Source organism: Leucopleurus acutus (assembly GCF_964270905.1).
Source record: "Leucopleurus acutus genome assembly, chromosome: 8".
In the NCBI taxonomy this organism is placed as follows: Eukaryota; Metazoa; Chordata; class Mammalia; order Artiodactyla; family Delphinidae; genus Leucopleurus; species Leucopleurus acutus.
The window spans coordinates 33,348,733-33,372,930 of NC_139151.1; the positions used below are offsets into that span (position 1 = coordinate 33,348,733).

A 24,198-nucleotide genomic window follows, 5' to 3' on the forward strand; every position below is an offset into this window, starting at 1 on the left:
GTTGGACATGATTCTGAGTTTCCTGGCTTCTACTTTAGACTCTTATTGCTACACCACTCCTTCTTCCTCCTCCCCATGATGATAAACTTAAGCAAAGGGAATGGGTGTACTTACCATTAGAAAATATTGCTCCCTGTGGGAAGGAAAGCTCATGGCTGTGCTCTGCTTTACAGGAGTACATGGCTTTGGCTTGGCTGAAAGAGCAAAAGACAATTTGTGAAAACCACAACGCTCAAGTATATTTATACTTAAAACTATTCTTAAAAACAGATACTGGGGCTTCCCTGGTGGTGCAGTGGTTGACAGTCCGCCTGCCGATGCAGGGGACACGGGTTCGTGCCCCGGTCCGGGAGGATCCCACATGCCGCGGAGCGGCTGGGCCCGTGAGCCATGGCTGCTGGGCCTGCGTGTCCGGAGCCTGTGCTCCGCAACGGGAGAGGCCACAACAGTGAGAGGCCCACATACCGAAAAAAAAAAAAAAAGATACTGGTTTTAGTTATAAGTGAAGCATGATATACATAAGGTGCACATGTAAGTGTGCATAAGTGCATTTCACAAAGTGAACACATTTGTGCAACCAGAGAACACTGACAGCACAACCCAAAGCCTTTCCTGTGCTTCCAGGCAATGCCCCCAAGAGTAATCACCTGACTTACAACAAATAAAATAAGCTGGTTTTAAAGAACACTATTATTTGTTAGTATTCTGCCAAATAGGCTATTTTTCAGCTCTATAGAGGTTCTTAGGTACCTTAAAGCCCTATTTATTTATTTGCCACTTTAATTTCAGACTATAAGAGGTGAGATCCACAAATTAAAAGGTCTATAGGGTATGGTAAATAAACTAAGTGGGCATGAAATAAGAAAAACAATAGGATAAGTTGATGATAAATGGCAACCAACAACAGCCTCACTGTCAGGGAGACGTGGGGACATGTCTTTGTAAATCAGAGTATACCCATCTCTTAAAAAGGGAAAACAGCACTCAGCTCTGACATCTGTTCTCATATCGGAGTTCAGGTTCCAAGTAGCCAGATACTCTGTTTTTTTAAGGGAAGCCAGAATTTCAGAGTTTTATATGAGAGCTGTTTCAAACCATCTGAGCCAACACTAAAAAAGCCATCATCTGAGGAGGCTAATCAAGTCACCAATGAAGTCGCCTTTACTCTGCAACATCCAATGACCTGACTCCACCTACTTCTCACCATCTCTACCACAACCAGAGTCCAAGCCAAGATCATTTCTGGCCTAGCTCACTGAACGGCTTCCTAACTTCCTAAATCCTCTGGGCTTCCTCTTCTGTCCCCTTGCAATCCGTTCTATACAGAGCAGCCAGAGGATAGTTTGAAAGGTTTTGATGATCACATTGTGATCACATGATTTCCCTGAAAACAACCCTGAACTGGTTCCCACCTCTGGCCTCCATACCATACACAATGTGGCACCTGCCAGAATTTCCTACATCTTTTGTACCTGCCTCTACTCACCTACTATACGTCGGTCACACCGGCCCTCTTTCTCCTCCCAAAACACGCCAAACCCATCCCCACCTCAGGGCTGGCTGGGCCTCGCTCTGAGATATTTTCTTGATCTTCACTCAGCTATGGCCCTCTAGTTTATCTTACATTTCTTGAGTTTCACTGAAGGCCAGGTCTTCCCTGACCACACACTGTAAAATAGCTGCCCAGGCAACTCTCATATTCTCCAGTTTAAAGTCTGCATGGTATTCTGGTGCCACTGTTGATATTTCTTGTCTTCTCCCCCAGTTAGAATGTAACCTCTGTGAACAATGCCTGATGCTTAATAGTAACTCAGTAAATATTTGCTGAATTAATGAGTTAAAAAAAAAGGGAAGGTTCTCTGGACTCTTTTTCTACATGATAAGTCCTCTTAAAGATTCAAGGCATCTTGTCTTTCCTCCCTGAGGTCCCAATCAATACTTCATCAGCAAAGAAGCATCAGCAGTATTTGCCATCTGAGGCCCTCAAAGTAACAGTGTTACATTATGATTACATTTCCCTATTGGAGCTAGACCCTGGGTCTTATCTCTAAACTTCCCGAATGAGGCTAGGTCACTTAAACTAGGCTTCCCAAGTGGCTACCTGAAGATGGGAAAGCTTACAGAGGAAAACCATGGCCCTGCCCCCAGAGTCTATTTCATATGAGGTGAGTCTCAGGCTGTATTTTCAGAAACTTTGCTAGGAGAGTCTGCGGTAGGCACACACCACCACTTCCCAATGAAACATGGTCTAAGGAAAAACTGATGAAGTGGAGGCACCCAGAGAAGGACAAGATTTGACACTAAAGAACAGCCATGTGCTCACATGTGCATGTGAACGTGTGCACATGGGTGTGTTGGTTGACATGGGTTAGGGGTGCGGGGAGAGGATGCTACCAAGTTATGAAGACTTCTGAGAATCAGACTATGGTGATCTTATATAGAAATGATACTAGTTTTTCCTATAAATCTTCTAGTCAAGTATAGACATTTGATCTGATATAATTTGGTGTAACTTGATCTAATTTGACCTGATATAATGTGATCTGATATCTGATATAACTGAGGGTTGCAGAGCCTCTTCTCTAAAAACATGTAAAGATTTTTAAAAAGTCAAATTTTCTAGCAGCAGTGATTTCCACCAATAATCACTGTCTTATTACTTTGAATCATTAAGATAAATTAAGGCATGCATAAGGAAACAAATTCCAGAGTTATAGAAATGATTAAGATATAGTAATCTTTGCAATGACATAATTTTTCATATACTTTAAAATGCAACCAAATTATTTATATTAATATTTCAGACATGAATGTTCTCCTTATAGTTTTTTATGGGATTGGATGGTGAGGGAACACATACAGAATAATTACATCACTAAATAAATGGATACTGTTAAATGTGTCAAAATATACAGCACAAAATAATATCTGTCATGACTTTTCAATTACCTGGGCATGTGACTAGACAGGTATAATTTTCTTCTGCTGAGCTCTGTATCTACAGGTGTTAACTCAGCAGAGAGCTTTGATGATTTAATGTAGAATTCTGTGTCAGTGGAGTTTTCTTTCCAGGTGCTAATGCTTCTTCTTTTACTGCCTTGGTGTATTGAAGAAGATGTGAAAATAACACTGTCACCTATTGAGTCTCTGTTCACAAGATTCTAATATCCTTTGAAAAGGATTTTGAGAATCCTGCTTCCTTTCGCATTGGAAAGTAAGGTAATGATGCCTGCTGTCCTGAAAGCCATTTCTTCTCTTATCATTTGGAAGATGATCTGTTCACAAGCCCTATTCCTAATTCTAAACACTGTCTAATGCTCACGAGTAGACTTAAAGGTTTGACAGGGTCAGTGTGCAAAATTCTCAATACTCAATGATAAGCAAAATAAAAAATTCACCAAATCAAAATTGATATAATGTTTTCTGAAGGGCCACTTAACAATGTTAAACACACATACACACTCACTGTCTCTCACACACATTTTTTGTATGCTGAGAATTTCACTTCTGAAGTGGGTAGGAATGCCCTTCTGAGGGGAGTAGGAAGATATAGTCTAAAAGGTGCCAAAGCAGTAACATACAGAAAAACTAAGAACAAACAAATCACCACAATCTAATTATTCATCAGTAGAGGATTTAATAAACAAAATACACCAAATCCAATGAATTATTAGGTAGCTACTATGAATAATGCTATAGGAGAAAACATGACATGAAACAGTGTCAGCATGCAAGGCAAAAATTTTACAGAAAAATTAGTCATTGGCAAGACCTCCAAACTGCCTATGACAATTCGCAATAAACACTTATAGGTAATGCAATAAACGCACATTTGCTTTTTAGTCACTAGTTGGAGATTTCTTAAAATTACTCTTTTCTTAGGTTTTTGCCAACAAATATGGGCTGTTTCTGGCTTGGATGTCTGAGTATTGGATTTCTCAATGCTAAAAATCTCTTACAGGAGCTTGTAGAGTCAAACTTGCTTGTGTCAAAGACAAGAATATTGCAACTCCATTAAAAATAGAGTGAAAAACTGAATAAAAAAGTCTTTTTAGGTTAAAATGTGTATTTTATCTATTTTCCCAACAATTCTGTTGAGCATGTACTTTCTTGGGCACCATGGTGGGAACAATACCACGAACACCACCTTCATGGGTCCTTTTCTGTGTTTATCACAGAGGAGCGGTTCTCAAAGTGTGGTCAAGGGAAATCTGGAAGGAGGGGTAGGTGGGACCCTGAGAGGCACTACTCTGACAGCTAATGGAATGTGTATGAGAATACATTTATTTCCTATTATGACAGATATTAAGAAGATCTGCAGAAATGTAAAATCATGCCAGTTCCTGAGGTCCTGGCAGTGACCATCATTAAGGGATAGAAGCTGACTGCAGCATGGCAGGTGTACGGCAACAGCAGAGGAGGGGGCTTCTGTGTGGCCCAGCTTAGGGGAAGATAAGAAACAACTCCTGTTGTCTTAAACACATTAGAAATATGGCCTTTGGAAGAGGGAAGAGATGGGAAGGCGAGACCCTGTTATGACTTGGGGGTAGGTACATAAACTGTCTGACTTGGTTGTACAGAAAAGGGTGACCCCAGCATATGCTGGGGGACTTGTGATCATCCAGGGGACTTGAGTCATATAATGAGTTTGGATTTTGAAAGGAAACCTACATATTTCCTTGGTCCATCTTCTTTATGTAGAAATGAAGGCCAAGAGAAATGAACATTATGGCAGAGTCAGGCTAAAATCTACATCTCCTGATTGATGATCTAGTGCATACCTGGTGAATCCACTTAAATATCATTTGTAAAGTCTCAAGATAATGTCACTGAAAAATCACTTCTACTATTAATAATTGTTGACTGTTAATAAGAGTGAATAATCACACCTGCATCTTGTTATTGTCACCCATTAGTTATGAGCTTATTTTTGTTAAATAAATTCATAAACATTTAAAAATTTTCCGTTTAAATTTCTAATACAATAAATATTAATAGATATAACCCACATAAACAAAAGCTCCTTGGAGGTCCTCAACAATGTTTTTAGTTGTGTAAGTTGTTTGAGAACCACTGTCAACAGGTAAGATTAGATGGCTGTGCAACAATATGTGGTTATCTTTAGGTGGCAAAATGACAGGTGGCTTTTATTCACTTTTTTTAGTTTATCAGTATTCTTTATATTCCTTAAAAAAAGAAAAATGTTATTTTTAATTACTATGGCTTCCTTTGTCTTTCTTGTGTGTGTCACAGTGCTTTATCTTATGTATGTCTTACATGTGTCAGTGTGCTCTGAAGCAATGACTTACAGCCTTTTAAAAACTCAAATTCACTAAACGAGAAGACTTTGCTGAGCTTTGTTTTGGTGCTTTGTAATTATAAACAAAATATTGGTTTTAGATTATAATAATAGAAAATTTGATTGTTTATAATGGGCCAGGCACTCAATTCTTAATTAATTCTAATTCTCAATTCAACTTTCAGAAAATATTGGTACAGCTTGCCTAAATTATATTACTTTAAAGTGGATTTCCCCACTGCCCAGGTATAACTCATTGAGACAGAGCTGAAAGCTTTAAGGGTACTGTTTTCCACAGGCCTTTGTAATCGTGAGACAGAGCCTAGTGACATTTGGCTCTTGAAAGCATTTTACAGGTTAAAAGAAACAAGTATAAAATAACGAATGCCTGCTTAGGGTCACGCTAAGTACTATGACATTCTTCTCTATTCCAGTGGTTCTCAAACTTTTTTTTGTACCTAAGAATCACTTGGGGAAGTTGTCAAAAATACATATTCTCCGGGCCTCAGTCTCAGATACTATGGTTTACCGAGTCTGTGGCACATTCAGGAATATTCATTTTAACAAGTCTGGCAGGTTAAGTTCCCTTGCAGAGGGGCCCCTCCCACTCCACTGAACCTGATTTCTTAAAGATTTCCAGTGATGTCTTAGAGGTTAAAACCAGTGCCCTCCTCTCATGAGCTCCTTGACTTTTTGGTAGCTTCTACCACACTGACCTTGCTTTCTCCTCGTGATGATTCCTCCACCTTCTTCTTTGCCTGACCCTTAAATGAAACCATTCCTCAAAGACCAATGCCCAGCCACTTTACCTTTTCCCTCAGTAAGCCCCAACACTGGGTAAGCATGCCTTTGTCTATACAGTATAATTGCTGTGCAGAAGTTACTGGCATCAAACTTCATGCTCTCTCCTGGTTCCAGCTGCACGTTTCTAACTGCCTCTCAATGGTCCTCAGGCTCCTCAAACACAGGGGCCAAAATGTTCCTTGCCCCTCTCCATACGCTCATAAACTAAGCTCAGGAGCTAAGTTATCAATCACTCTTTCTGACAGTCAGTCTCGAAGACTTGGAACCTTCCCATTCCCAGTATCAAGGCAGTTGCTCAATCCTAGTTCTAGCCATAAAATTCTCCTTACAGTTTTTCATGCTTTTGTTAATGCCCTAATTAAGGTCTTTAAAATATCTTTAAAATATCACCAGTTCCACCTTAAATGGTTCTCTTCCCTTCAACAACCTCCTTGAAAAGCCACTTGAATGATCTGATCAAGTGCATCACTGGTTAGATCACCTCTTTGCTCAATGACTCTCAGAGCCTGCAGTGAATCCAGAGGTGTTATTTTTCTGTTGCTCAAGACTATCCACTAAAATCTCCCAACTGGTCTCTTTCCCAAATGTGGCTAGTCTCTCTACCACCCACTACCAGTTCTACCATTCTTCGAGGTCCAATTCAAGAGTATCCTAAGTTCCCTAGAAGGAAAGCAAAATAGGCATTGTAGGAGGTTAGTAAGGGAAATACCCTCAACTTCTGTTGTTTAGTTGTATTTAATGGTACAAAAGGATTTCAAATGACTGTTAAGAGTTAATGTTCAAATACCAAACACATATTAATTAGAGGCTTGATGATCTTAAGCAAGCAGTTTCAATAATAATAATTATAACAATATTAGTTATTATTGTAGAGACCGTCTATGGAGAATTTACCATGTACTTCAAATACATCACTTTGTACACTGACAACATCTGTCAGAAACAGAATTGTGACCTTCATTTCATAGATAAAGAAAATGGATTTCCCAGAATTCAGACCAAGATGGCAGAGTAAGAGAACATGGACCTCACCTCCACCCATGAACACATCCAAAATACATCTACATGTGGAACAATTCTCACTGAAAACAAATTGGAAACTGGCAGGAGGACTCCTGTACAACCAAGAAAGATACACATGGAATTGAGTAGGAAGGGAAGAGAAGCATTTGGGTCAGGATCTGTACCCCTGGAAGGGAACTCAGAGGAAAAGAGAGATTAGACAGGCGGAGAGCTATCCTGGGAAGGGAGCGATACAAGCCCCAGGTTGGGTGCCCCAGTCCTGAGGGCCTATGTGGGGGAGAAAAGTGCCCTTGGCTGGTTGGAGGACCAGTGGTACCAACAGGAGGGCTGTGGGAAGCCTGGATTCCTCTTGGGAAGAGCACATGCACACTGGCTTTTTCCCTGGCAGGGCAGAGAGAGGTCGATCCTAGCGGCTGCTGGGTTTCTGGCAGCTGCCTCACCACATGCACCCCAGCTCAAGCCCAGCCAATGCTCCAGCCCCACAGACTCCACATCACAGTGCAGCACTGGACCTGGGACAGCAAGGACTAGGGAGACGACTTGACTGTGGGATGCAGAGGTGACCCGGTGCCAGGGCAGAGCCTGGGTGGGGCAGCGGCAGCCATTGGTGGCACTTACTCAAGCAGTGCATCAGAAGCAACCCAGATCTCTGACGGTGGCCACTCCACACTCTGTGTGTGTGTGGTGGCCCCCCATACACACAGAGAGTCTGTGCGTGTCCTGCCTGCCTTGCGGAACAGTTCTATGACACGGTAGGGGCAGCAGAGGTCAGGGCAGTGATTGGCTGTGAGGGATGAAGGTGACTTGCACCAGAGGCTGTGTCTGAGCAGAGCCATGGGCACCTGCACAGGCAGTGCATCGGACCTCTGTCTGCAGCTGACATGAGCTGAGAGCCTACATGGGCCCCACCTGCTTTAGCACTTCCCCCTCTGGGGCAAGGGTCCTGGTGCAGGGAGAGGGAAACACACACACTTAAAGGGAACAGAGCCAGTTCAGGCCATACCTTCAGGGCTTCTGCTCCAGCAACGTGGGATCAGACCCCGTCCCCGGTAGGACAGTGACAGTCGCTAAGCAGAGGCAAAGCCATGCCTCACGTCCTGTGCAGGCTCTAGTCCCTCCAGCACCAGCCACCCCCCCTACCAAGGTGACAGCTGTCTGCACACCCTGAGAAAAGATGTGACTTGCATCTACATCAAATCCAGCTCTTTCACCAAAGGCATTGGGCAAACACAGTCTGTATGGGGATACTCCCACATAAGATCACCCCTTGAAGACCGCAACAGGTAACTGTTTTACCTAAACTGATAAAGGCAGACAAAGTTAAGCAAAATAAAAGGGCAGGTGAAAAGTTATGACACTGTCCACAAGTGCTGCACACTGACTGACAGAGAAGACTTAAACTTCAATATATCATTGAGTGAGCTCTAAGTTTATGCCGACAACTATTAGAAGTGGATTTGGAGTATTTGGAATGTAAAAGCATATTGCAAATGCATAGATTGATTGTTGAACATCTGAGTAAGCTTACTGTATAACAGAGTAATTAAGTTACTGTCATATACTGATTTACTTCATTAATATCTTGCTGTCTTAAAGCTCTTAAAAGATTATCTCTGATTCCAGTACTTGAGTTCTTAAGATTGTTTAGAGCTTCCTAATAAAAGGGCTCCATCTAGTGGAGCAATTCAATCATTTAGCAAGACAGACAGAAGTAGCAAGGTTAAATCCCTTACACTAAGGCCTAACAGTAGTGACAGTCTCAGAGAGATCATGTTTGCTCTGACATGCACAGTGCTTAGTTTTCACCATGCCTTGATAAAAAGGAAGAAGGTGAAGATGCTACAGACAGAGGTAAGGTACATGCAAGTACGCTGGGATTTGCTATATAAATGCAAGGCATTGACCATCGTCCTAGTGAGATACCAAAGCGGCTCTACTCTGTGGAGTTAAAAACACTAACATAGGAGCACCCTCACGAAGCTTTGCAAAAAAAGAGTGTGAAGGTTACTGTTATCCCTAGTAACTAGGACAAAGCCCAATATTGTGTAGGTGCTTAAAAAATGTTTGCTGAGAAAGTTCACATACTTTTATATGGTCAAGAATATAAATGAGAACACTTGAAGGACAAACCTTGATTTTTTTTTTTTTTTGGTCAGTACATCCAAAAAAAAAAAAAATCAAGGTTTTTCCTTCAAGTGTTCTCATTTATATTCTCTTTCAACAAGCATTCACTGAATATTTCCAACCTGTACTAGTTGCTGACGGTAAAAAAAGAAAAAGCAAAAGAAAAAAATCACAAATAGCAAAATACTAAGAAATTCCATTAGTTTAGACATATTCAAAATTAAAACCCAAAGTCCACTGCAGATGAGAAGAATCAATTTGGACCGAGAGAAGAGGAAGCAGGTACCTTAGAAGCAAGCACATGAAGAGCAGCAAGATATAACAATTCTTGTCCTTCTAACGATGGAGCGGAAGGTAAAATCTGGAAACCCTGAATGAAGTACTGCACTCAAACACCAGAGCCCCCTGGGGCAATCAGCTCTACAGCACCATAGTGGCCATTAAGAATAAGCAGTCTTTAATGCATGTTCATGAAGCTTCTTCCAGAAAAAAAGTTCTATTAACTTTTACAAGTCAAAAATACACATTTGAAAAATTTCCACAAACTAACTGTTATCAAAGGAATCTTTGGTATGCAAAGGGTTACGGCAACTTGTGTCTTTCAGAAAACCTCTTTGTTTAGACCCCTTCCTTTGTGAAGGTTTTAGCGAACAAGGCACTGCTGTAACATTTTGACATGCTAAATGCTGTATATGGTCATGACCACTTCCCTGTGAAGAGAGCAGAGGTGGATTTGACCATCTGCAGAACTGAGGGGCAGAGCTGTCAAACATGATCTGCCATGTCAACACAAGGCAACAATGTCACCACTATTTTATGTTTTTTACTTGAAGAGTTTTGAGAACTTACCGCCCAGAAGAAACTGACTTAAGTGAACCAACGTTTTCAAACAGTTGGGCCTTTGCTGCCACACTGAAAAATAATTTTAAAATACAAGTTTCATTAAAATCCATTAGAAAATCATGCAGCTCAAAGCAAAATACAGGGTTATCAGTTAACCCAAACAGAAAAATGAGTTAACATTTGTCCCCAAAATTTGACCTGAATTTTAATTGCTTTAAGCTTTAATGTAGAAGAAATTTTTAGATGTAGTCTCTAGCTCACTGAGTACCAGACAGTAATAAACCTATAGCTACTTCCTCGGGGGAGCTTACTGCCTGCATTTTTTGTACCTGAGAAAACCCTGGGAGCAGAAAAAAAGGAACACTTTTTCATTGACTCCCGTGGAGCCACAAGGGAGGAGTCACATCAACAAGACAAAAGAATAACTGTTTTGTGTTCTGATAGCTAAGACAAAACTAATTCTAAAATTGTTTCACGTATTTTTAAAATATTTGAACACAGGTCCTATAAAGTGAAAAGAGAGAACTCTGAAAATATGACCAATAAATAAATTTGTTTCAAATCATGATGAGGGAAAGGCATCTATCTGAAAAGTGAGACTATTGGGTAGAGAGTGAAAAGAACTAAAACTAAGGTACCCTAGATAATTAGAAAAATTCCTATATTTACTAGAAGAGAATATAAAATTCTTTGAATGATTTTTTAAACTAGATATTTAAAAACTATCTTATTTCTTTAAATAACAAACTTTTTTTCCCAGAGATGAGCCATTTGATAATCTGAAGGATCATTTTACACCTAATACAGAACATACGGCTCTACATTTTAATTTCTACTTTATCCGTAAAAATCACAAAATAGAAGCTCTTCTCTTTCCCCCACAAAGGAGAGAGTTTATATTCTCCCATCTTCCTTGACATATTTGGCTTAAAATTTAATTTCTCTTAAGGGCTAGAACTATACACACCAGAACTAGAGCAGACAGAGTTACAAATATATCTGCCTATATCGTGGTAGCTGGATTTCTGAACATGAGAGATAACATATGTGAAACACACTCTGAAACAAAAGGTTCTTGTCAAAGAAAGGGATGTACTAATAAATTTAAGATGCTGTTCCTCTGGAAACAGGCTTAGTAAAATGCCTTACTGGACTTGTAATGAATAATTAAAATGTCAGGAATACCACCATATTAAAAATGGGCATGGCATAAGAGAAATAGCACAGACTCAAGTTGGAGAACCCTGGGTTACAATCCCAGCTCTGCCACTTACTGGCTGAGTGTGTGTGTACCTTAACTTTCCAGTATTAGCTCTAATTATCTCTAAAACAAGATTTATACTACCTACTGCAGAAGGACACTGTGGACCTTAAAAGAAATAACAATATGCAAGGATGCTCAGTAATAGCTCATACAGCATTTGGAAAAGCTCAGCAAAAGTCAGGAAAATAAAATGAAAGGGAGAAAAACTTTCCTCTTTGGATTCTCTTACTTGCTTTTCCAGTTTCTCATTTTCTCCTCTTTGCCCCCTTTCTGTTCTCATCTATACACCCTACCCTCTCGGCCTTTACACCTCTGGGTCATTTCTTTCAATTAGAAGCACTCCTTCTTGCCTTTCATGTTCCCTGTTCTCTCGGAGTTTAAATCAGTGAGTACGCAGGTAGGGGAGACATACGATGGAGAGGAGAGAAAACCAACCCTCACCAGACAGAAAGCAGCTATATTTCTAACAAAGAGAGGGAGGGTCAAGGATATGGGCAGTTGCCACAGCTGAGTGGTGGATGTTTAGCTTTCACAGGAAGGCGTCTAGTTTCAAAACCCCAAACCACTATATTATACATCTGTTTTCATGTCTTTAAATTAAGCCATAGCTCTGCTCCTAAGGAAAGTGCCTGAAGAGTCTCCCCATGAGATTTTATATGTATATCCTAAGCGTACTAACTTTTACATCACTTGTAAAAGAGGACAGGGTCCTGCAGAAGTTGATGGCACCCACTCCACAGATGAGCATTTGGCTGTGGGAACCCTAAGAGTTCTTATGCACACACTCAGCCCCTGTATACCCCTGGGAAGCACAGCAAATAGCAAACAAAGGCTCTCTCACTTACACGGAGCCGGGTCGCTGGTAACCATTGCTGGAGGCAGCGTCTAGCCTTAACTTCCTGCACATTTTGGGAGGCAGATCTGGGTTTGGCGGGGCTTTGGGCGTCTCTTTGGAACCTATGGAAGTTAAGCTTTGAATGGATCCACTGTAGCTCTTGTTTCCTAAAGAGAAAGCCCAAGAAAACAGGCAAGGTGCTATTAGACAAAATAAGAGCCATAACACAGTCCATGCGCATAACAAAAGGAGGCATTTTTCTCTGAGCCCAAATGAGAAGGGACAGAATGTTCTTTGAGCACAGCAGCCCATCACTCTGGGAAATCACAGTCTACCGTAATTACAAAGACATCACCTCACAGAGATGGAAAGATCCAGAAAAAATGTCACAGCATACAGGAGTTTTAAAAATCCTAGCTCAGGAACAAAGCAGGTAAGCATTGCCTGTCCCTTCACTATTAAGTTTTCCCTCCTTAACCATGCTGAACAATCCAGCAGGTGACACAGGAACAATGACATCCTGCACAGGCTCTATGCTGGCTTACCTTCCGCTGCAGAGATGGATCTGAGAGAGGAAGCTGAGGCTCTTTTCAGTCCTGAAAGCCCATAAGGCCCTTTCTTGGCCAGGTCTATGGGTGGGGACACATCCCCTGGGCTAGCGACCGAAGTGACACTCTGGCAATCTGATTCTGCATCTGTTTTGGTTGCATCTTCTCTAGAACTTGACTCAGGACTAGTTGTCCAGAGACCAAGACTTTTCTGTCCATTGGAAGGTGATGGGGATGCAATCCAAGGAATCCCTCCAGATTTCTCCCTGGGAGGGCAGGAAGCGGACTTTGTCGTGCTGTTTTGTTCAGAGGAGTGAGAGGAAAGTGACTCAATGCTCCCCATTGGTGTGCTGTCCGGGCTGCTGCTATAGGAGTCGCCTGAGCAGGGGCAGGGGTGGGAGAGAAAAGAACAGCGGCTCTCTGTTGAAACCGGCACCCCCAAACCCTTCTGTTCTCCAGCTCTCATGTGCTCCGTGGCCACCTGACCCCACTGAAGTGATAGGCCTTTACGTGCTATGGAGGACTGTTCCTCAGTTCTGGAGAAATGCTTTAAAATATGCATTTGAACTTGGTGAAGGCTTTTTTCAATACTATTCAAGGGAGCTTTTATATGTGCCCTGCCTGGATGAAATAATGTTATTTCTTGAAGCATTAGTGGGCTGACTTGAATTCAGACAAAATTTGCTTTTGAAACAGGACTCACAAGTATGAGAAATAAGATTTCTTGATGATATTAAAGAAATCAATGGAAGGGGGAAATGCTGAGACATATGTCTGCCTTCTTTTACTTTTCTGACCTTAGGTGATTCTGAGTTACAATGGTATCTGAGTCCTCCTTCATTCAAAGGCACCATTAACAGTCAGCTGCAAGTTATAAGCTCCTCAAAATTTTTAAAGAAAGGATTTTTCTCCTTTTTCTGCTAAGAATGTAGCAACATAAGAAAACTGGTTATTTTAACTGGCTGTATTTTTTAATGTTTCTACAATTATGGTATAAGAAAAAAATCAGAGAAGCTGTAATAAAGTATTCAAATAGTAGATCTAAATTAAAAATTTAACACTGATTGTGGGGAAAACTGGGAGTGTGGGGAGAGGGTTGGGAGTCGAAAATAAAATGAAAATGGCCACAGTTTAGCACATGCTTTGGGCTCAAGCTGCCACCCACCTTATGGTGGGGTTTGGCTCAGAATAGTAAGTTAGCAATAATGTGTGGTGTAGATTCTCTTTTTATTTCTTTTCTCTCTGTTTCAGACCCTTTGATACCCAAGAGATGATGCTTTAAGAACATAATGTGAAAGGAAGAAAGAAAATGACTGCCTCAGCCAGGCTTTCTCTTGCTTTCTTCTCTATGACTTTGACAACAGGACAAAACCTGCTACGAAGTAGCACCCGATGTACTTAATCACCGTTACAGAGAAAAAGGGCATTGCACAAACTATTTTTTCCCTTTGTATCAGGAATGAATTTGCTTGTCCAAGGTACCTTCCAACTATACTGACAGAGACTACGTAATGTGGTGGGGGGGGGCAGGTGTTGGGACGACAGCACCAGTAAGAATATCTTCTATTTCTACCTAAGTACTAATAAGGTGTGATAAAGCCGAATTAATGAAGAAGGCATCTCCTTGAGGCCAGTACACTTACTATCGGGTTCTGCCAAGCATGGGGTATACCTCCCTCTGGGCTTCCGGGAGCCTGTGGAGAGGCAAATTGCACGTGTCCTTCGGGATCCAGATCGAGACTGAGGCTGAGGAAGAGGGATGCTTGGGTCTGGGGCAGTATGAAAAATCTACGTAGAAGAAAAATGGACTGAGGTCAATAAAAAGGTGAAATTGACATTTTCGTCATAAAATTGGCTTTGAGAGCTATTAAATAATCTTAGAACTATACATTAGTTCATCAATTGCATGGCAAGAGATGCTTGATACAAAAAATAAATATCCTAGAGCATTTATAACTTTTCCATTTACACTGAGTAATGCTTCCTCTGGGTTTTCTTTTTTATTCTTCCCCATTCCCCAATAGTGAAATTCAGATTTTCCAATAATTTTAAGAAATGTGTCAAATACTAACAAATGTCTATGTCAAGACACACTGATTCTTTTTACTATGATATTCTCTTTCACCTTCATGCTGAACATAACCTGAGGGGAAGAGGCTCGTTTTGTACCATTCCCCAGCTGAGCAGCCCCTTGCTTCTCAGGAGAAGGTGCTGGCATGCTGTTGGCCCCGAACTGTCAAGAATACGACAAGCTGCAGGCAGAGGTCTGAGCACAGCTATAGGATGCAGCCGTGCACTCCTGGGTTTTAAGAGCGCTTACAGTCTTAGCTAGGTACCAAGGATATCCTTCTACAGGCACTAGAAAGGAACTGGGGAAGGAGAGAGGCGCTGCCATCCTCTCACAAGGACTAGATCAGACATAAATGGATCACAATGTTTAGACCTTCAATGGCTGAGTTTGCTTAATAATCCAATCAACTTGGCTCTCCCAATTTCTCACTTTTATAGTTATTCTAAGATCTCACACTTTTAGAGAAAGCCTCCTTAGGGATTGGATATAGAGAGGGTTTCAAGACTGTTCCCTGATTATTTTCTTTTGTTTTATCTAGAATATTAGCTCTGCTGTATAAGGAGAGTCTAATTCCAAAAAGCTGAAAAAAGTTAAAATAGACTTAACGTAAAATGATTCTATTTTCTGAGTATGAGTAAAAAACTAATTATATAAATACTAAAGAAGAAAATCTTGACAAGTAAATAATGTCAAAAGAAAGGAAATCATTTACTTAGAGGATTTTGAGGAGCACTTAAAAACTGAACAAGAAAAAAGAAAATCAAAGTCCTCATGAAGAAGTAATTTACACAAAATTTACAAGACTGATACCAAATAGGAATCTGAGATCACAATGTGAGGATCATAGATGATACAAATGCAAAATTTCTTCTTAGAAGCCAGATAAAATTTTATACTTCTACATGAAAATTCAGTATACCTTTTCATAGTGCTCTATCAGAATTTCAACCACAATATTCTGAAATTTAATATTCATCATGGCAGCCACAGTTTCTTCCTGTGCTCTCATTAGAGTCGGACCAAATATGACACCAAGGTTTGAGACAGTCATGAGATTTTGCTGGCTATGTAGTGACACTCTGCAAATAAGAGGAATAAAATATTTTAAGTTATATGTTTAATAATTATTAAATGTTCTCATCCACTAAACTTATGGCATAAAATATAAACATGCCATTATAGGCTAACTTTCCCAAATAGTCAGGTTCAGCTACTCCCAACTGGCATTAGTGGGTATAGTCTAAAAAGATGTAAAAAGTTAACACTGGCCAAAGTAAAACATAATTACAAAGGTTAATCTATTGAAGGAAAAAAATCTTGATTTCCTAAATTGAGTTCAGTCACCCTAGAGAGATTATCAGCTGTTTGGTATTTCCTACAGTACTATACTTCTTTTAGAACAGATGGTTAAGAGTAGACTGGTTGTCAGTCATAATGGCCATCATTAAAAAGGCTGCAGATAACAAATGTTGGAGAGGGTGTGGAGAAAAGGGAACCCTCCTACACTGTGGGTGAGAGTGTAAGTTGGTATAGCCACTGTGGAAAACAGTATGGAGGTTCCTCAGAAAACTACAAGTAGAATTACCATATGATCCAGCAATCCCATTCCTGGGCATGTAACCAGACAAAATTATAATTCAAAAAGATACATGCACCCCTATGTTCATAGCAGCATTATTCACAACAGCCAAGAAATGGAAACAACCTAAATGTCCACTGACGGATGAATGGATAAAGATGTGGTACATACATACAATGGAATACTACTCAGCCATAAAGACGAATGAAACAATGCCATTTGAAGCAACATGGATGCAACTAGAAATTACAATACTAAGTGAAGCAAGTCAGAAAGAGAAAGAAAAATACCATATGATATCACTTATATGTGGAATCTAAAATATGACACAAATGAACCTATCTATGAAACAGAAACAGAATCATGGACATAGAGAACAGACTGGTGGTTGCCAAGGGGGGGGGGGTTGGGGGAGGGACAGAGTGGGAGGTTGGGGTTAGCAGATGTAAGCTTTTATATAGAGAATGGATAAACAACAAGGCCTTACTGTATAGCACAGAGAACTATAGTCAACATCCTGTGATAAACCATAATGGAAAAGAATATATATATAAAAAGAATGTGTGTGTGTGTGTGTGTGTGTGTGTGTGTGTGTGTGTGTATATATATATATATAAAAAACTGAATAACTGTGTTGTACAGCAGTAATTAACACAACATTGTAAATCAACTATACTACTTCAATAAAAAAATTTTTTTAAAAAGTAGAGAAAAGGAGTAGACTGGTTATAATTATATTCGGATTCACTAAACATATATTGAGAACCTACTGCCAGGCATTTTCATAGATAATATTGCACTTAATCCTCCCAGGAAGCCAGTTATTTTCTATTGTACAGATTTTTCAAAAAGAAGCTCCTCAAGTAAAAATGATGTACCTGAGGTCACAGCAAATTAGGAACAGAGATTTTGTTTCAAATTGGGTCTCCTGACTTCAAGTCAAGAGTACCCCTGAGCTCCCCACATAAGATAACTGGTTATGGCATGTTTCCATCCTACTTCCCTTCTATCCATCCACCATCCACCATCCATCCAAAACTTCCCTAAGTGCCTCCCTAGCGCTGAGCACTGGGCTAGGCAAACAGTAAGACAAGGAGATATGGTAGCATCAGTGCTGGCCTGAAAATGAAAATAAAATGAAAGGGCTCTGATACTACTGACCTTAGAAAAGTAATCCCAGTAAACTCTCAAAAATGACTTTGACTAGTTAACTGATTTAATTTGGAAATTGGATGCATTAATAGGAAATCTCATTTATTTAACCAGTCTCCTAGGTTAACCACTGCCTTTTCTATCTTACTCCCAGCCAGGTTGTTAGAATATAAAGTTCTAGGAAGGAACATAAGATAATGTTTATATCTGACTGAGTATGCACACTAACTTCATTCTAGAAACAAAAGTAAAATTTTATGAGGAATCTAGGATTCTGGATTATCCATGTGACTTTTGGCATAGGACAGGAAGAGTTGACTGTCCCACTGACTGAATTTTCCCCTTCTACCCAAGACAGCACTAGCTCAGAAGGTTCTTGGTTAGTATAAGAATTTCATTCCAAGTTTCCTTTTTATACAACCAAATATTATATTAATTGCTTAATATGTATTAGAGAGTCTACTAAGTCATCTGTAAAGGCAGTGAGCCTGTCTGTATTTAAAGCTTGGGTCCTTCCAACTTGGAAGCTGGGCGCAATCAGTCCATTATTTAATACCTCTCTCTAGGCTTCAGTTCCCTCATCTACAAAGTATAAGAAGGACAATCCTTAGAGCAGTTTGAGAGAATTAAATAAAATGAGTTAAACTGAATAAAATATGGTCTTAAAATAATAGTCTTCCCTGTAATTAAACTGACTCTAGTTACCCTTGATGTACTCTAAAATGTAAGAGTTCCTGGTAATATAGGTAACCTAGAATATGACTGAATTAAGCTCACTGGGAATAAATTTAGAAATCATAAAAAACTGGTCTGTTTTGAAAAGGAGAGTTAATGACTATGGTGTTCAGAAGATAAAATATTTTGATCACCTATTTTCTCTTCATTGAATTTCCCTTCTGCTGAGCTAGTCAGTCAGTACAGACCCTTATCATTCCACATTTCAGCCAGTTCTGGAACTCATTCCCTCAACTTGTGTACAAAGCAGATTCCACAGATGTCCTTGTTTTAAAGACAAAGTATTTTCAGAAGTACATCAATGATTTATACCATGTCTCAGAGCTAATTAATGGAGATTTGGAATCAGTCATTGGTTCTTTAGGCCAGTGACCAATCCAGGTCACTGATCTTAAATTCTCTTTTCTTAAGTCAATAAGGTGGCCAGGGACCAAGAGTGTTATTAGTTTACTTAAGTAAGTCATTGGTGATGTGGGCACACATTCTACTGCTGCTGCTCAGACAGTGGAGACTGACCTTTTACAGATTCAAGAAAGAGCCAGGAATGGTGGTGAAGGTTGGGCAGAAGAATTTTAAGTACTCTTCAGTGGCTAGACACTCTCTCTCTGCTATTTCCTGTATCACATTCATAATTAAAGGTGAAACTTGTGTTCATCTAACATTCTGAATAATTAAGCAAAACCATTTTATGTGACACTCATGAAACTTTAAAGGTACATTTTAAAAGGCTTTGCTAAAAAATTAGCTTGAATACAGCAAGAGAATGCCCACTAAATACAGTATGGATAAGTTTTATGAAGAGGTCACAGAACTTAAAAAGCATAATTCAAGACTATGTAATTCTGACCAAGGATAGTGAGTCCCTATTCATTAGCTAAAAGAGGTGCTGATATGGGCAACAGTTAAAAATGAACTTGAAATGAAGTCATTCCTAGTGGATTTCCTTCTTATTTCAAGGAGGGTAAATTCATATTATCTCAAAGTCTGCAAGTTAAGATGAGGCTGATTAATGTACATCACTGTTTCAAATGTGCATGGCTCAAATTAGGATACATTGGGTTACTACTTGTAGCAAACAAGGAAGGATTAATCATTTGATTATGAATCGTGGTACTCATTAAGACAAAAAATGTTCCTATTTGTAAATGGGGCTATAAGGGAATTTTTCAGTAAGTTTAAAACCTGAATTTGGACTTTTGTTTCCAGCAGCATGGCTAACAAACTTCTTGATTAAATGTGTGTGTGTGTGTGTGTGTGTGAGTGTGTGTGTGTGTGAATCAAGATAGATCTGTGATGGCTAAAGTTACGTGTCAAATTTTCTAGGCTGCAGTACCCTGATATTTGGTGAAACATAATTCTAGATATTTCTGTGAAAGTACTTTTAGATGACATTAACCTTAAAATCAGTAGGCTCTGAGTAAAGTAGACAACTGTCCATAACATGGGTGGGCCTCATCCAACATCAGTTCAAGGTCTTAAGAGAAAAAGACTGAGGTCCCTGAGGAAGAAGGAATTGTGCCTCAGGCTGCCTTGGATTCAAGCTGCGACATCAACTCTTCTCTGGGTCTCCAGCCTGCCTTGAAATCAGTCTCTGCAATTGTTTAGCCAATTCCTTGCAATCAATCAATCTCTCTCTTATACATATGTGTGTGTATGTATGTATATATATATATACATATATGCATATATGTGTGTATGTATATACATACACACACACAATATCCTATCGGTTCTGTTTCTCTGGAGAAACTTTACTAATACAATATCTATCTATCAAGATTTTTAAATACATAGATGAACTAACAGCGGAGTTAGAAAGATCTTCAGAGACCAACAGATACTATGAATCTGGAGAAGGAAGCTAACATTCAAGTGGCAGTTTGACCTGGTACAACCTGGTGACCCTAGTAGAATAGAGAACTAGTCTTCAAACTTTGGGCTTACAATGTATCTAAAAGAACTGGGAAAGAGCTATATATCCCTTCCTATATTTTTAAGTTGACATGAAAATTTTCCATCATTAGTATAACGGTTGCAAGGGTATAATTATTTGCATGTCGTAAACATACACAGGTACACACACACACGTATAGATGTATCTTAAAAACAAACTGCCACATCATTTTTAAGCACATTCAATGGACTCTGATTATAATAGCAAGGTTATAGCTCCATCACACCCTTTAAAAAGACATGAACATGCTTAAGTTTAACAGCTGAACAAGTAATTAAGTGAACAACATAAGTCAGAGAATTACTTGACCAGGTGCTTTATTAAGATGTCCAGCATCTCTCTGTTTTTCTCTGGTAATTTGTGCACTAATGCATGTACAGCCTCCACCCGGTAGTTTTGGTCATCAGACTCTGTAACATAAAAAAGGTTGCAAAGGTTCAAATTTTAATTGTATTAAAATGCATATATAAACATTAGTAATTGAAGTATCATAACCACTTCCACCCATTGTGCCTTATAAGCACTGCTTCACATGGTATTATCACTATCATTTCCTAAGGCTTAGAGACGTTGAGTAATTTGTCCATGGTCTGCAATCAGTAAGTAGAGAAGTCAAACCCAGTTCTATCTAATCTAGACATGTGCTCTTAGCCCCTGAGCTGTATACTTCCATACAACCATAATTCATCTCCTCCTTGGGTTTTGCTACACAAGGATAAAATAAAACCTTTAGCAACGTGAGTGATCACAGCAGTTGTTGCAAGTGGCCTAATGTGCCAGGCACTACAATACACTCTAACGCATTGAAACCTCCAAATGACTCCATCAAACCAGAGGAAGCAGGTATTCCTTTCCAAATTTTATAGATCCAAAGATGGCAGGGAGTTATTTTTGTGAGGTGTCAGGATTATTGCACAAACAAAGGCCTGGTAGATTTTTAAGCCCACGCTGACAATGGTAAATCTGAAAAGCAAAAAATCATCTAAAGCAAGTCTAGTCTACAAGGCAAGAGCCAAGATGTTGACAAGTCTTCTAGAGAAACTTCTAATGCTTCAGAACAAGGAATCTATTTAATAGTCTCTTACTACAATAAACAGATTCTGGGTTGACTGCTCACCCTACCAAGCCCTTTCTTCAGAAAGTGCCCAACACATAGGGTTTATATTATGGGACCTTCATCTCTTCTGGGCACAGCTATTTGTACATGAGGTAAGGAAAGAGCCTGGCTTTGGTTGGGCCAAACATGAAGTTTCTCCCAGGCGTTGGAATGGAGACACAAAAACTGATCTGCCTGCTGGATACGTGAAAAGGCACATCATGTAAAACCAGGTAGAAAGCCAAGAAAAATCTGTCTGGAAGCGAAGATAAGAATGAGGCAGATATGCAGCAAAGAACAAAAATGAGAGACCCTCCAAAAAGAGTTGGGAGGATGGGCAGAGAAACATCTATTTCCTACTCTGAGGTTCCTGGTTGCAGGCCATGGAAGGCAGGACCCATTCTCTGCCAAGGAATTCTGAGGGACGCCCCTTAGTCTCTGAATAACTCCCCCTTTTTCCTGAGCTGGATTTCTCTTGCTTGAACCCAAATAATACCTAATTTTATGATCCTTGACCCAGACAAAAGATAAATTCTTATACATAAGACACATTTTAATTATCATGGTAGTGAATAATATGATCATTATTTGTCACAGAAGTGAAGAAAAACAATCTTGTGACCAAATGTTTGTATCAGAACAACCAGCTCATTGAGCCATTCTAGCTAAGTGGATCAAACACCGTTTTCTATAAAACTAAATTTTTGTAAGAAAGTGTTCTAGGTTAAGGGTCAAAAAAGCTGGCTTGTAGTCCTGATATTGCTATGAATTTACCAGTGTCCTTGGACAAAGTCATCTGCCCCCTCTGGGTCCTGATTTCCTAGTTAATAATATGAGGTTGGATTATATATTTTTTAAGGTCTTGTTCTTCTTACAAAGACAGATTTCTATAAAGAGGATGTCAAGTGCAGAGCTTCCAGAAGAAAGCTAAGTAGTATAGATGTTTATGAGATCATGTGGTCAGTCATGTACGCTGGACTGAAAACCAAGATCATTCAGCTTTACCTGACACTTTTGTCAGTAGACAATACTTCCTGTGACATTACAATGTGTGGTAAACTAATGCAGCTGATTTCTTTCTTAGACTGTGGAAAATACTCTTGTTACAGTCATACCTCATACATCCTAACAATGAAATGCCAACTCCTAAGTGTTACAACTTGTTGTGATGGGCTCAGATGGCGACCTGGCACTTTGAGCCCAACGTTTTACAAGTACACACTTCTAACTTCTCAGGTTACAAGATTGTCACTGGCCCCTTCCCCTCCCCCCCCCAATTTTGAATTAAGCCTATCTATTCATATCACATTATGGCAGTCACAGATCTAAAGAAACAACATAAATATCTGATCATCATCAAGAAATATAAAAAGAGAGAAAAGGTGCTTGCTGCCTGCCAAAAATATCTGACTCTTTCTCCAGATTTAGGAGCACAGCATGTGAGTATGTGTACAGTGAAAGCACTGGCATAACTGACTGTACAGATTTGTGGTCTTGTTTATTTAACCATGAAATTGCTCTTGTAAGAAACTGACATTCACCAATCAAGTAAAATGTAATTCGAATAATTCCTCACAGCTCTTTCTAATGACATCATACTCGCCACCCCAATAAGGTCTTATTAAGTAACAAAGTATTTTAGTTCACTCTGTGATTTCTTATAACCATATTGCAAACTACTAAATATGAGAATGACAGTTTCTTAAGCAATAGACAGGAAAATGTTAACTATCAGGTTTAAACTTACACCTCTAATACAGCATAAAACCACATCATTTTTAATGCATCCAGTGGAAATGTACTTACTAACAGCAACAATAAAATCTTTGTGTAATTTGTAAGTCATCAGTGGTTCTGCCAGGCACCTACAATAGAGAATGAAGCAAATTTTAGAATGGCAGTATCTTCTGATTTCCCCTAACCTTTCAGTGCTTCTTTAAGAATTGGGTAATTAGGCGTTTGATAAAGTCCTAGCAGGGAGTCTACAGGTATTTCTAAAATGCAGACCTCAAAGATACCAATGCCCCTGAGGACTTCTTGCCACCACTGTATTAAAATGGGAGGCTGGGAGACAATTTTTTTTTTTTTTTAACTTTGTGAGAACTATTGGACCATAGGAGCAAAATCCCTCTCAGATATGGGGGCAATAGTTAAATTTTTTTTTTTTTCAAATTCAACTTGTGATGTCTTAAAAAAATACATGAAAACCCGAATTCAAATCTAACATGAAACAGAAATTATTATTTAGTATTCATAAATTATTGCAGCCTTTTAAGTGTATTGTTTGAACAAGCACATATAAGTTCCAGAACACTAAACATAACCATTACCACCCTGTGCTATTCCACCTTAAGTGAAGGAACTGTGTTAAGGAGTGAAGCTAAGAAACAGGGGCTCCCTGGGATCCGTGGTGACTGCCCAAGAGGGTGACTGAGAAACCACAGCACAGTGGCAAGAGTTAAGCCCCCCTCACCTGAGGTAGTTTTTCAGCCCACTTGTTATTGTCTTATTATCCCACAGTTCAATATCAATGTCCATATCAGGAGGGGATTTGGGAGCTGAAAAGAATTAAAATAAGATGTTTAAACTGTGCAATTCAAAACATCACTCACACCATTAAGAAAATGGATACTAACATAAGTAGGTCACAGAGAGAGGCATGTATTTCTTAGAATGCCAATGGAGTTAACTTTAGGATTGTTGTTTGCATGAGTTGGTGCAAAGCTCACTCTGACACTGAACCTCAAAGATTGCTAATGGAATATAGTTTTTCAAATTAGATGTTTGCTAATTGCTAACATCACAGCACACTTACTATGTATTAGGCTTACAAATAAGGAGGTGAAGGCACAGAGAAGTTAAGCAAATTAC

General features: G+C 39.5%; 1 protein-coding gene across 3 annotated transcripts in view; it reads right to left on the reverse strand.

Moving 5' to 3' along the window:
* The window catches only part of ARHGAP42 (Rho GTPase activating protein 42), a 282,644-nt gene that overhangs the window by 4,298 nt on the left and 254,148 nt on the right, over positions 1-24,198 (reverse strand). For 2 of the 3 annotated variants that reach the window (XM_082845547.1, XM_082845549.1), the window contains 9 exons: positions 23,801-23,885; positions 23,134-23,192; positions 20,536-20,641; positions 15,731-15,890; positions 14,384-14,528; positions 12,738-13,118; positions 12,203-12,359; positions 10,100-10,162; positions 115-194 (listed from right to left, as the gene is read on the reverse strand). In XM_082845547.1, coding sequence (XP_082701673.1) covers positions 115-194; positions 10,100-10,162; positions 12,203-12,359; positions 12,738-13,118; positions 14,384-14,528; positions 15,731-15,890; positions 20,536-20,641; positions 23,134-23,192; positions 23,801-23,885 — 1,236 coding nt within the window. The remainder of the gene's footprint in view (positions 1-114; positions 195-10,099; positions 10,163-12,202; positions 12,360-12,737; positions 13,119-14,383; positions 14,529-15,730; positions 15,891-20,535; positions 20,642-23,133; positions 23,193-23,800; positions 23,886-24,198) is intronic. The other variant, XM_082845548.1, reaches the window with a different exon arrangement.